The sequence below is a fragment of the Taurulus bubalis genome (assembly GCF_910589615.1).
Source record: "Taurulus bubalis genome assembly, chromosome: 16".
NCBI lineage: Eukaryota > Metazoa > Chordata > Actinopteri > Perciformes > Cottidae > Taurulus > Taurulus bubalis.
In genome coordinates, this window is record NC_136604.1 from 5,078,700 (window position 1) to 5,092,882 (window position 14,183).

At 44.3% G+C, this 14,183-nt stretch overlaps 1 protein-coding gene across 1 annotated transcript; it reads right to left on the reverse strand.

Annotated features, from left to right (window-relative positions):
• Nucleotides 1–711: 711 nt before the first annotated feature.
• sall3b (spalt-like transcription factor 3b) lies at nt 712–10,342 on the reverse strand (the record flags this gene model as incomplete). Its single annotated transcript, XM_079232269.1, has 4 exons — nt 712–1,506; nt 2,462–2,805; nt 2,925–5,831; nt 10,261–10,342. 4 exons carry the CDS (start codon nt 10,340–10,342, stop codon nt 1,114–1,116), a joined length of 3,726 nt encoding a protein of 1,241 aa, XP_079088395.1. The 3' UTR covers nt 712–1,113.
• Nucleotides 10,343–14,183: the final 3,841 nt, after the last annotated feature.

Here is a 14,183-nt window from a genome sequence, read left to right on the forward strand (position 1 = left end):
ACTTTGTTTATTTTTCATTTAGTACCAGATGATATTCAAAATAAATCGGCTTATTGAGTTTTTCATCGGCGTGTCTCCCAAAAACAGCAACAGAAACTGCAATTTCCTTATAAACTTGAACAAAACGTCCACTTTCTGATGTGTTCCCGATAAATAGTGAGGATGATATTCATTCTCTCTAGTGGAGATGAACAGCATGATGTGTGTTTATATCGTAAAAATGTGGGGAAAATATTTTAGAAAAAAAAAAACAATGATACAAAATTGATTCATGCTTTTGCAAACTGAAAACCGTTTGCACCCAAACGTATTATTAGAATTAAAAGTAGTATTAGCATTGCTGCTGTCCTACAACAAGAACATACAATACAACAAATACACAAAAAACAACATATTAACAAATGCATATTGTCTATGAGTGCATGTCTGTACACGTCTGACCGCTCCTGTTGAACTTTATGCAGAAGTTGTTTGCAGAAAAATAAATTGCTCTCATGAAGCATGAAGCCAAGAGAGGTCAAGTTGGCCAAATCAGTTGAAGGTAAATGAAATGAAAGAGCTCAGTTTAATTTTCTACTCAAAATAACTTTGTATGCAATATTAATTGTGTGAAATAACATCAAGACACGTTAGCTCTTTTCAGTGTTTAAACAGGGTGATGAAGGGAATTGAACATACAGACTCTTTGTTCTAGTTTTTATTCGGGTCCAACCGTTCTCACCGTGACATTCACAACTGGTAATTGTGGTATGAGCATGTTTTGTGCTTTGCACCCGCTAGCAGCATTGGGCAGCTGTCCGGAGGAGATAACAGACTCTTTGCATTATTGATTTGAACATATGTCCCCTTCTTCAGAGCAACCATACGTCTCAGCACCGTAGGAATCTTCAGGTACAAGTTAACCAACTTATTTAATGAGAACAACAACAAAAAACTTCACAAATGACAGCAAAGTAAAATAGTAAAATGTAAATACCCTACAATTCTCTGTCAATTCATAAAAAGTGATTTTTTTTTAACTCTATATATAATACATAAGAACAAACAAGATGATTTACAAATATTTTAATGTCCATAATAGATTGCATAAGTATCAAGTCTCCATTCATCTTTTCAATTGATTCCAATTTCTTTGCTGTCATCGATGAGCATAGAAAAATGCCTATTATTCCCCAGGTCCATGCCTGTCTTGGTTAGACTGGTTATCGGACTTCCGGCAGCGCTCATTCTGTTCATGCCTGCAGTCAGAGGGTGCAGCTGAGAGATGCCTCTGTTCTGGATCACTGAGATCTCGTTGTTCTTGGTGGCCAGGCTGTTGGCGATGGCCGTGGCGTAGCGGTTCCAAAATCCAGGGTCTACGTTCATCGCTCGAGCTGCCAGGTCCTTCTGAAACATCTCTCCAAACTTCGCCGCCTCCCCGCTCAGCAGGGCCATGGGGTTCTCCACCGACAGCCGCCGGCCTCGCCGGGCCGGCGCGTTGTTCCACATGTGAGTTCCCATATGGACCTGGAAACGACACGCATAGACGTTAGAGTTTGTGGATGCTTTTGTTTCAAAATGCAAAATGTTTAAGCACGGGTGGTGCCAGGAAATATTAAAACAAATGTTCAAAGAATTCAAAGAGAATTTGAAAGAAGTATTTGGACAGATATTTCATTGGCATCTGTGTTTACAATATATGACAAAGCCACAGCTCCACTGGAATTGATTGACTGATTTTTTTTAATGGCGAGTTGATTCGTTAAAAAGAAAACATATTTAGCAAGATTTTTGCTAATCATGGTCTCCAAGCAAAAATGCCAAATATATGTAGGTTTCATCTTGTCAAAAGTAAAGAGTTTATGCTATTCTTTGTCTCATTATATGACAGTAAGATGAAATGTTGTTGGGTTTTGGCCTGATGGTTTGACAAAACAAACAATTTTGTATTATTTTCTGGAATTTGATAACTTTTTTATTTTTTATTGTTTAATATAGAAAATAACCAGCAGACTAATCAATGAGAGAAAATCATTGTAAATAGCAGCCCTGTACTTACTAGACAATTGTGGTGTCTTTCGGAACATTTCAGAGTTTCCAAGTTTGCTTAAATGTATATGAATTGTGCGAATATATATGTTGCAATGTAGAATTTGTACATTTTCTGACAAAAGGGGATTGTTCTGTGTTTCAAAAGGAACTTTAATGGCAGTTTAAAATCACAAACGTGCTTTACTACAACGTTATATTCTGGACTTTTCCCTGGGAAGACACAGAACACTGTTATGCGAGGTGTGAATGCTAGAAGACATTTTCAGGAGGTGTGGTCTAATCCACAATACAACGCAGAGCTAGACCCACTAAACCTATGGTGGAATTGTCCATTTAAAATTGATTAATGATTCATTTATTATTTACCACTATACCACTAAATATATCCATCATCTTGAATCCAGACAGCACAAAAACCTCCTTTATCTACCTTCAGATTGCCTTTCGTGGTGAACGCTCTGCCGCAGATGGAGCACACGAACGGTTTCTCCCCGGTGTGCGTGCGCTCGTGGATCTGCAGGGCGCTGGCTGACGAGAAGTTCTTCCCGCAGGCGTTGCAGTTGTGCTGCTTCGGCGTTCGCCGGGGCGGCGTGGGGCCGAGCAGGGAGGCCATCCCCGGGCTGCCGACCGACGCGTAAGCCGGGGGGACGTGCACGCTGAATGGTGGGTGCTGCCCTCCGGACGGGTTGTGCTGGAGCCCGTGACCGTTCACCTCGGCTTTGATCAGGCCCGACGACGTGCTGGTAACCAGGCTGGGAATGCTGTGACCTGCAGCTGAAAATGAAAGTTTTCCTCCCTTAGAATGTAACATCATTGACATCCTCAAAACAACACATTGAACTTCATTAGGCCGTGGCAATTTTGACTTAAGTAGCACAACCGTGTTAAAGTACCTCTTTCTCTGCTCAGCTGGAACGACATACTATACGGAGTCTCCTCTTTCACGCAGAGCTTGCTGGCCTGTATTCCTCTCAGCTCTTGGGCCGATGCAGAGGTAGGAGACTCAGATTGCTCTCTCTTCACCGAGGCTGCCAAAGGCTCTTGGGGCTCTGGCCTGTTGCTGCTCACTGCCTGGGATTTCATGGTCACGCCCTCTGAGCTGCTTTGAACTGGGGACTCTGATACACGAGGGGAACAGGAGGACTCCGACGCGTCCGGGCTGCAAGTCTCCAGCCTTTTCTCCGATAGCAAGCATTTAACGGTGTGCTGGCCGCTGTCATTGAAACCATTTGTCAGGGGTTTTATGCCGAAGGAGTGGTTGAGGCTTAAAGTGGAGTCAATCATCCTCATTTGGTTCTCCAGTGCGGCTAAACTGGAAACAATGCTAGAGGACTTAGGAGGAGAATTACATTCAAAGATCGCGGGTTTGGACGGATTTACAACCTCCTCCATGTTTTCTACCTCCTCTTCCTCATCGTCGTCCTCCATTGAGATGTCGTCAATGAGGTCATTGTCGTTGCTGCTGAGGCTGTCGAAGCTCCTCTCGTTGAGGGAGCCGTCCATCTCTTGGAGCCCGTCCACCAGGGTCGAGTCCGGAATCTGCCCCACCATGTGCATACGGATATGCTGCTGGAGGACAACTGCGTTGGTGAACTTCTTCTGGCAAATGGGACACGAGTGTTGCACCTGAACGGGGGCGTCTTCTCGGTGGACACTGACGTGCGTCTTCAGGTTGCCCTTGGTGGTGAAAGCCCTGCCGCACACTTTGCATTTGTAGGGCCTCTCGCCGGTGTGGATGCGGTAGTGCATCTTCAGTGCACTCTGACAGCTGAGGACGCGGTGACAGAGGACACACTGGTTGGGGTCACTGATCTTTTTGTCGATGTTCTCCACCAGCTGCTGGAGCTTTGAGGTTTCGGAGGTTTGCATAAAGTCCAGGAAGCCACCGGTTGGGAATTTAGCTTCGTCAGAGCTGTACGAGAGGGCCGGAGAGTGGGAGACGGGGGAAGCCGAGGGGGCGGGTTCAGGCGTGGTGGCCAAGGACGGGATCGTAGTGCTGGTTGCCTCTGTTACTGGGTTGGCTCTCTGTCTCAGGGAGCAGTTCTGGGGCAGGTGCACCCCCTCTGTTTGCAGTATATTGGACACTTCTGTCTCACGGTGGGACTGTGGAGACGGTGAAACAGGAGAGAGATGAGCCTCGCTGCCCCTGTGATTGGGTGACAAAGATACACATTCACCAGGAGCTGGCTGGTAGGGAGATTTAACGGATGGTGTTACGCTTACAGGGTCATTTGAGCCTCCGATGCTGGTAATAGTGGAGGAAAGCGGAAGGCCCATGGTGGCTGGCAGAGTTGCTACAACAGGTTTGTTCTCCAGCCATGAAGAGGCGGGTTTTTCTGGAGGGAAGGACATTCCGTAGGGAATCCCAGAACTTGTTGGCACATTGTCCAGATACTCTGGCACCGGGTAAGGGTTCATCTGAACGTGAGGATACTTCTCTTTATGCCTCTGGAAGTGCACCTTTAAGTTCCCTTTTGTGGAGAAGCGATTGCCGCAGATGTTGCACTTGAAGGGCCGCTCTCCTGTATGGGAGCGCAGGTGGATCTGCAGAGCGCTGTCGCTGCCAAACACTTTGGCACAGAACCTGCATTTATGCTTGAAGAAGGGCTCCTCTGGGCTGGGCTTGGTTTCGAACAAGGGAACGCTGGGCATCTTGCCCTTCCTGTGCTTCATCAGGGCAGCGAGGGGGTCAAGTGCGTTGGCTGTGGCGGCGATGCTCGCCAAGGGATTGGGGAAAATGACGCCGTTGGGAGGGCTCTGAGGTAGAAATGGGAGGCTGGAGGACGAGCTGAGGAGGCGGCTCTGCCCCAGGGGGAGCGGGCTGGAGGAGCTCAGTGTCTGAGGACAGCTCAGGCTGCCGGCGTGCGAGCCTGCGTACGGAGGCAGTAACGTGCCGCTGCTGCAGCTGGAGAGAGGCGGGGTTGAATGTTCCGACGGGGCCGAGGTACATGTCACATCTCTAAAGGTGGACTGGCCGCATACAGTTTGTGAGGGGAGACCGTACAATGATTTCTCGAGCACGGAGGACAGAGAAACCGCGGCCTGCCCATTGACGGCGGAGGGCATCGTTCCCGACAGCGGCAGGATGGGAGGAGGGGCGTTGCCTTGAGAAGGGAAAAGGTTCGGTGCCAGAGACAGCGATCTGGAGACCGGGTTCAGCGCCGCCTGTGTCGGTTGTCGGTTCATGATGGCGACCTGGCTGCAGATCTGCTCGATGAGCTGCAGCTGGTGGACCTGTTGCTGCTGCAGAGCCAGCAGGTGCTCCAGGATCACCGGGATCGCCGTCGTAGCCGCCTTCCCCCCGGCGCCACCGACGCCGATCCCCTGGGAGAACTGAGCGACGGCCACCCTGGTGCTGTGGAGGATCTCCAGCGTCACGTTTGTGCTCGGCGCGCTGAAGCCGGACTCGGCTGCATCCGGAGGCCGAGGGCTGGAGGTCGCCGCGTATTTGTCCCGCTCGAGCTCCATGGCCTCCTCACGCTCCACGGCGTCCTCTAAATTATCCAGACCGACGTTGTCGTTCGGCAGCTCAAAGCCGGCCTCCGTGGACTCGGCCACGGACGAGTCACTAAACGCCACGCTGGGAACCGGAGATGGCCCGACAGGAGATTCCTCGGGAGCTGGCATCCCGTCGTCGCCCTTCACTATCAGCACCAAGGGATCCTCGGTGCAGACTCTCTGATGTTCACTCAGTTCAGTCCACGTGAAAAACTCAGCACAGCATTTGTCACAGATGTATGTGTCCTCGCTGCTGTGGCGGCGCCCATCGCTCTCCTCTCTCTCCATGCCCTCCATGACGCCTGAAAGCAAAAGAAAATACATATTAAGAATGCGTGATTGATTGTTTATCATCCTGATATTTCACCAGAGGGACACATTTCCCTTCATAACATTGTAACACACAGAGTCCATCTCTCCCCAACTCATGTTGTGTGGACATGCATTGTTCAAACCCACAAGAGATCCAAAGTGTCCAAAGAAAACAAAAATGTTAAGCTGAATGAGGTTTTTTTTATACCGCGATGCATCTAGAAACAGACCATTTGATGTTAAAGAAAACATTCAAATTCAACGGGCCCCACAATAACATAACAAGGTTTCAAACTCAATCCCCCTGTTTGCAGATGTTAATAATCTCCCCGAAGAATCAATAAAGTTCAACAAAGTTATCTGGCCTCTCTCTATTGTGCATTCAGACAGATAATGAAATCCCATACTGTACATTGATTTCCCCCCCAATGCATTTCAGTAATGTGTCTCATCTTTATGCACAAAATTTGCGTGTTTTCCACCTTTTGTTAAAAAAAAAAGATGACGTGTTTGTAACGTTCCCTGGACTCAAGGGGTTTTTAATGCAGCGAATCACAGACATTTGATTTCCCGAGCAGTTTGAAACACATGCTGTAAATTGATTATTAGTATTACTGTATTACTGATCAAGCTTGTGTTCATATTGCATAACACCAGGCCATCGAAAGTATTTTTCTCAAGGATATAAAATCACTGCTTCAACAGACAGCATGGTGTAGTTTCTCTTAAACCTAAATGATACGTGCAAGGTTTGCCACCTTTACTTTTTATTTAAACTAGAATATAATAGAATAAACCAAGAAGAAGCTGATGTGAGCTGCATATATAACACATGGATTAATTGTTTAAGTCTTAACTTGTGTGGCATTGTGATATTAATCCACCTTTGCGTTTTAAATCAAATTATTGGTTAAAATGGGAAATAAATAAAACTTCTATACCTCACATATCTAACACACTTGTATAAATCTCTTGTCCCTCTTTTTGACAAAAGATCTGGAGGATGTGACACTTTAGAGTCCCTGTTCGTCTGCTCAGGCTTTGCCCCATTAGGAAACAGACAGCAATACCAGATGGAAAGATTTGAGGAAATCAATAGTGCATTATTGTTGCATACACTTGGGCTTCCCCACAACAAATTCAATGAAATTAACGAATTAAAAAAAGGAGCAGAAGTGAAAAGATATTATGAGGTTTATGTTTGAATATGCAATTAGATTTATTTTTCATTCAACATCTTTGGCAATGTGACAATAATTTACTCTTTTTTTCATGAAAAGTAATTTTCTTTCCTCTACATAATTAAATCTAGCGTGTGTGTATTGAGTGTGTGTTGAGTGTGTGTGTGTGTGTGTGTGTGTGTGTGTGTGTGTGGCCAACACATGTGCTGCACCTTTGTTCTTAAACGCGGTGTATGTCGACAATTTTAACGAGCACGTCTTTGTGCTGAATTTAATGTGTGTGTGTGTGTGTGTGTGTGTGTGTGTGTGTGTGTGTGTGTGTGTGTGTGTGTGTGTGTGTGTTTGTTTCCAAAGCAGTTATCAGTGTGTTTCACCACCTGAACGAAGGAGTCCCAGTGTGCTCAAGCTAAATACAGACTGGGACGTCTGGTGTATTTACTACACCAGTACACTCACACACAGTCTATACGATGAGTTGTGTGTTTGTTAAGGCCGGACACTACAGCCACAAGTATTGTGTTTTCATGTTCTGGTCAATTTTGTTGTTTTTCTTGTAAATTTTGCTTCCATTACATCTTTCAGACACGTGGAATGAAAACATCCAAAATACACATTTATTTTAATTATTTTACTACTTTGTCTTTTTGCATCTAGATTTCTCCCAAAATAAAAATAAAAAGTAAGCATGAGATAATACCTCGTTACATATTTAAAGATAACATCTCCGAAAACTTCTAAGAATAAAAAACTATTATCCTATTATGCGTAACCAACTAGGGAAGTTTCATGATGATATCTATTATATATTTATTATTACCCTGTTCACCTGTTATTATTTTACAATATAGTCTGAGAAAAAACTTATTTTCCAGAAAACGGCCTTTAAAGATATTAAAGGCCGTTTTATCTAAATTAGTTTTTTTCTCCACTTCAGCAGCTCCAACATCCTCCAAACTTTATACCTCTCTATAGTCTGGAGGTTTTTACAGAGGGGTTTGTTCTCATATCACTCACAGATTTTGATTACAAAAGAAAATGGCAAAAATTGATTTTGGCAGTCATTTTGGATATATTCAAAAATATGATTCAATAATTATTCAATTATTTAAACTTCCCTCTTTAAACAACTTTACCTCTAATACAACAAAATTAAACAATAATTCTGAACCTGGCCTTTAATACCTGTAGCGTGCATTTCGCTCACCACTGTCTCCTATCTGAGATAATACACGTTTCTTTCAGCTGACAAAAGAAGAGTGTAACCGCAGCCGAGTGGGTCGAATCAGCTTGAAAGTCAAACTCGTCAAAAGGTAAATAATCAGAGCGACTGCTCGCCATGTGGGTGGTCTGAGGATCACCACGGCGATCCAGCAAACACAGGAGCCAAAACACTTGCACTGTCTTCGCTCCGGGCTTTCTCTGTAACATTTACTTCCAGAAAAAGCAAAGCACAGACCAGTTTGGATTTAAAGCCCTGAGTATATTTCCAAATACAATAACGCCGACAGAAATGTCACCCTCGCTCAATCCATCCACAGCGTCGAGCAGGAAACAGATTTATGTCTTGTTTTCTTGCTGTGTGGTTTGGAGATGGGAGGAGAGGAGCGGAGGGGGCTGCTGCTGAAAAGCGAACAGACTCTGCTCAGTCTCTGCCTCTCTGTGTGTGACCTCCGGGGCCGCAGAGGTCAGCGGTTCGCATGTACTAATTGTATTATGATCCAGACATGGAGCACTTGCCCCTCGCAGGGTGAGGCTGACAAAGGTTAAGTCAGCAGGCTCAATCAAAGCCCGTCTCCCAATGGAAGAGCCCCCCGCAGAGCGGTGGGAGGGCCCCAAGAGAAGAGGGCCTCTTTACACTCGACACCTTCTCACAGCCACAAATAATAATATTAATAATGAATAAATAAATCACGGACAAGCATGAGAGCAAGTGCTGTGCTGGTGGTGATTTAAATGAATGCGTGTATTTGTTTTTCAGGCCTTTTTGCTTTTGAGAATGTTGTCGTAAATGATGAACAAGGTTGATAATGCTATCAATAAAACACATGAATCAAATGAACCATTTCACATTTGATTTAATTTCCCCACCCACTCATGGACTGTCAGTCAAAGACAGGCAGGACGAGCCTTTCGCTCAAAGCGTTTGCACCGAGTTTAAAGAGCGCAGGCCAAACTCAATTCAAAATACTGTCACTTTTAGAATGAGCCCGTTTCCAACAGTTCAAAGGTTAATCTAATTATTAAAATACTGGTGCTGGTGTGAGTTACTACTCAGCTGTTAAGTTTGATTAAAAGGCTTTTTACGTGCATGGGGAGAACATTTAATTGTTTCATAGAATATTCAAATATTAGAAATGATGTTAGGCTTCTGGTCTACCAAAACAAAGGCTGGAAATATGATAAAGAAGTGAAATCTAGTTACAAATCATACAAGGCTGAAGATTTACTCAGATGCACTCCAGAAACAGATACATTTATTAATCTAATCTCTTTTAGTTTTTTTTATTGTATCTATGAAACAGTTACAGACAGACAGAAAATGTGTTAAGAATTAACAGTAAAATACATGTAAATGCAGTATAATGATCATAAATAATAAGTCATTTCATCAAAGCCACGTTTTTAATTCAGATTGTTTTCTCGTTATTAAAAACTGAAAGTTTTAGTTGACAGGAGGCCTCGAGCCAGAATAACGTGAACAAATAATAACCTTTAACATATTATTATTGGACTGATGGGTTTATTCTGTGTTTTTGTGGATTTATCAGTATTCACAACAGGCCCTGTTTCTACTCATCACCCTAAAACTATTAAAAAAAATAAATGAAATAGTTTTGTACAGCCTGCTGGCAGCACTTCAGCCAATCAATTTGGATCCGATTTATTTTTTATATAAACATTAAAAACGAGTTCAAATATGTACTATTTAATTCCCGTCTTGTGACCTAAACATAAACAAACAAAGAAACAATAAAAAATAGTCAGACTTCAAAACGTTAAAGAATGTTAAAATAATCATAATAATAATTTAGAGTCGGGTAAAAAGAGGAAGTAAAGCAAAACTAAATCCGTTTATTTAATTTGAGAAATACTTTGCCCACTATTCCAGCTAATTTGAGATCCACCACCCTTGTCATCTATTCCTCCAGAGTTAAATATGACTGATAAAAGCCGCTGAGCGCAGCTGCTCTGGGACCAGCAGCTGGAGGGAAACCAGTAAAAGTGCCTTAAAGCCTACCACTCGCGCGGAGGAGTCCGCTCCGCGTCGCCTCGTCCTCCGCCCGGAGGTGCTGCGGCTGGGCTTGCTTGCGGCGGGACATGTTGCTCTCTCTCTCTCTCTCTCTCTCTCGCTCTCTCTCTTTGCCGGCCGCCTGCTCATCTACGAGCGGCGAATGGGACCCTTCGGAGGGCGCGGGGCCGCTGAAGTAAGCGGCCGGCGGGGCTGCTGCTGCTGTGGATGCCCGTGCGCAGATTGCGCATGTCAGTGTGATTGTGACGGGAGAGGAAGGATAATGCTTTTACGACTCTCGCTGCTGCCCTTCGAGGGGGGGGGGGTTGTTGGCTGCGGTCCAGCCAGCTCACGATAGATATGGAAATGAGGGACGGGGTTTAATAATAATTAGTTCACTTCCTGTCCGGTGCGCTGCTGCTGCTGCTGCTGCGGATGCTTCTTTTTTCTTTTTTTTGACGCACAACTCTCCGGCCAGCTCCGGCATGGTTTAGTCCGACATGAAGTCACTGTGGGTGGCTCGCGCGTTTCGGGTTCAACTTTGTTGCCACCCCGGTGTGGTCCGGTTGGGTTCTGAATGGTTCCTCGTGTGCGCTCTTGGATGAGTAAATTCGACTTCTCGCGCTGGAGATGTGGATGGACGTCCCGGTTGCATCTGACGCATCACACACACACACACACACACTCTCAAGACAGCTGAGCAACACACACGCGGGAGCCGTCACGGAGCCGTTGCCCTTCCACAGGAGGACAGTCTTTATGCCGAGTCTCCAAAAAGATGCGTAAAGTCCAATTCTTGCGCAAAAGACCGGAATAAACACGTGCGTAAAAGTCAGAACTTTGCGCGTAAAGAGATCGCAGATAGGTCCGATCTGAACCCGGTGGCTGTCGGAAGTGCGACTCCCCCGGTTTATCCGAGGCACCGGCTCTCTCCCCGTTGCCTCCGCCTCCGGTTCATCATTAGATGTCCTTCAGCCGTCTGCGATAGGCTACTGCCAGGATACCACAGGAGGTGTTGGAGCCCTTGCTTCATTTGTTACGACCTCCCACAATTTTGGCGCCATAATGGACTGACAAAAACGCCTCGAAGTTGGGAAAAGAACTCCTTTCTTTGAGTGATGATCAGAGATGCAAAGAGGGCAAACTGATGGGCTCGGTGTTTTTAATGAGGGGTGAAATGAGACCTTCATTTTTATAGTTTTTTCTTTTGTTGAACTTCCGGTTGTTTGTTGCCATTCAGACCTCCAACCGCAGGTCACAGCTTTCAGTTCAAACTGTCACTGCAGCTTTCAACCAAAAGATCAGAGCGGTGAATGGCGCCAAATACCAGCGTGTGAAGTGCAGAGTAAAAATCTGTTTTTCAGTTGTTATTGTTTGATCCCTTCTCTTCCACAGACTGTAGCGATTTCACACGACGAGAGCAGAACGCAGCATACTTTCACCAGAGCCGTAATCCCCTTTCACCAGGCATTGTCCCAAAACTTGTAATTATGTGGTATTAAAAGATGCAGCTGGGGGAGGACAGAATCAGCTGTTGATAATTGCAAGTACTACACAACAGCCTGGTATTGATCGGCGTGTCTGCTGCTCCCCTGCTATGGAGAGATAAGGAGGCCCCACTGCTGGAATATCATTCCGGGTTGCTGCAGACTTATGATGAATAGCCAGAATGGCCGAGAGAGGGCTTATCTGGAAACTCAAACCACACCCTTGATTCGATATTGATTCTCTGTATCCAGCGTCGGCACACAAAATCAAAGTAGCAACTACTTGACCATGATCTCTTCCAGATTCTAACTTGGCCTGCGCCGCCCGAAGAGCACCACTTGAATTTAATTACCTGCTACATCTGCTAAGAGGAACGACTGTAGCGATGCGTATGGTTTAGTGTGATGAGCGGCAGATTTGTATCTGAAGGGGTCGGGTCAAGTTCGATACATTATTAGGGATTCAAGATTACATGACGCTCCGTGTAACTTTTCAGTTCATCAAAGTGTAAATGAATACATCAAGTTACACGAGACACACAAAAAGACAAACAGCAGAATTAACATGCAACAAAAGCTACCGCTGTGAGGCTCAAATTGTTAAATGGTTCAACTCTCCAGTTAATTATGAGGCTGTTCTGGCCGAGTTGTTGTACCAGATTATAATATATGCAGGGTCGTAACCTAGAAATACTGAGGCCATGAATCCTACAGGAGGCTTTTACAGGAAATAATTTGGGTTGGTTTTCCCCGGTCTGTTGGGAAATGACTAACCAGAAGCCTTCCAGTTATGCTAATTTTAACTTATCCAGACTAAGTGACTTAAATCTCTTATTTTCAGGGGAATATAGATGTGATCTTTTGCGATTTTATTTGATACTTTTCATAAATAATAATAAATAAACCCCAAATGCTATTTTCAACCCAATATTACATTCATTACATGCAGTTTCTGACTTAATGAGGCTACATTTGGAAATAAAAGTTGATGTAAGTGATCATTATCCATGGCAAACTATTTACACACCTCGTTTCCACTAAACATGGAACTGTAATGTAAGTCTGCTGTAACACAAATAAAGTACACATAAAAGCTGATTATTATTGCATGCAAGGCTTCACTAAGCTACAGCAATTCCTAAAAATATTTTTCATTTAATTTATAATCATCAAACTCCCTGTAATAGTCAGTTTACAAACTTATTCCTGAGGTTAAACATATATTTAGTTTAAGTTGTATTCTCCATATAAGTGACAACTTGGATTCCGCAGAATAAAGAATATTCCGTGTGGCCGGTTTAAATCCAGATAAAGATTACAGTAAATGTCTGTTAATAGCAGCTGAACGCAGCGGCGTCCTGTGAGCCGCTGCCAGCTGTAGAATGTGAGCGCTGCTGTGTGTGTTCGGAGGCCTCAGATGGAGATATGACGAGCTAATGGCCGTTGATGAGTCATGCTGTGCAGCCAAAGGTTGCTCAAGAACCTTATTTTTAATTCTAGTGGAGAACCTAAACAAATATGTGAGATTGAATTGAGAGGACACGTGTATAGGATGCATGAGAAAGCTCGGATGTTTTCCAGAATCTTCCATTGGCCCGGTACGGAATATGCTGTTTGTGACATTATCAGACAGCGTTGAATCAAATCAGTTTTCAAATGCTGAAGAAACTTTGAGGGGGAAAAAAGAGACCAGCTGCTTTGACAAAGTACATTCTCAATGGAGACTGTACATACGGTTACTTACCACAATGAACCTTCCTGAGAACAAAATAAAGGACGACAGCGTCTTCCTTCCAAACAGCAAATCTGCACTACAATAGGGTCATTTGTCAGGGAAACATTGGTTGTGTGACACCCCGTCTCATCCGGTCTGTTTAGGAAAGACACCTTGTTAGCAACCTCTTCAAATGTAATTATTTTTGTACTTTCAGTCAAACAAGTATCTGTAGAAATGATGTTCATGTTGGAAAAATCTCAGCGTATGAAGTGGCCTTTATGTAAGGAGGCAGAATGAAGGGGATGGGCATGAGAGCTTGTGGCCCATCAATCTGCCAGCTGATGTTTGCTTTAAAAAAATGGAACCACAGTCACTTCCTATACTTTAACATACAATGTTTTTTCCCCTCCAATTTTATATGAATGTTGTTTCGAGCAATATAAATTAATACGTTCATTCACCTCCATTGTATTTCACTGGTGGCACCACTTTATAAAGTACATACCTCAAACTCCATCCCGGTCGACAGAAACAAATGTTGGCATTGCATGTTTCTGCAAACCACAGGTACGTGGAATTTCACCGCTACTGCCTCAAAACATGTGTCATGGATACATTTCATATCAGCCTTGCATCACAAAACTGAAATATAATAACGCAACAACGTCACATAACAATGTAACTAGACTAGAGTAGTAAATAACATCCACCGTTAGCCATTATTTCTT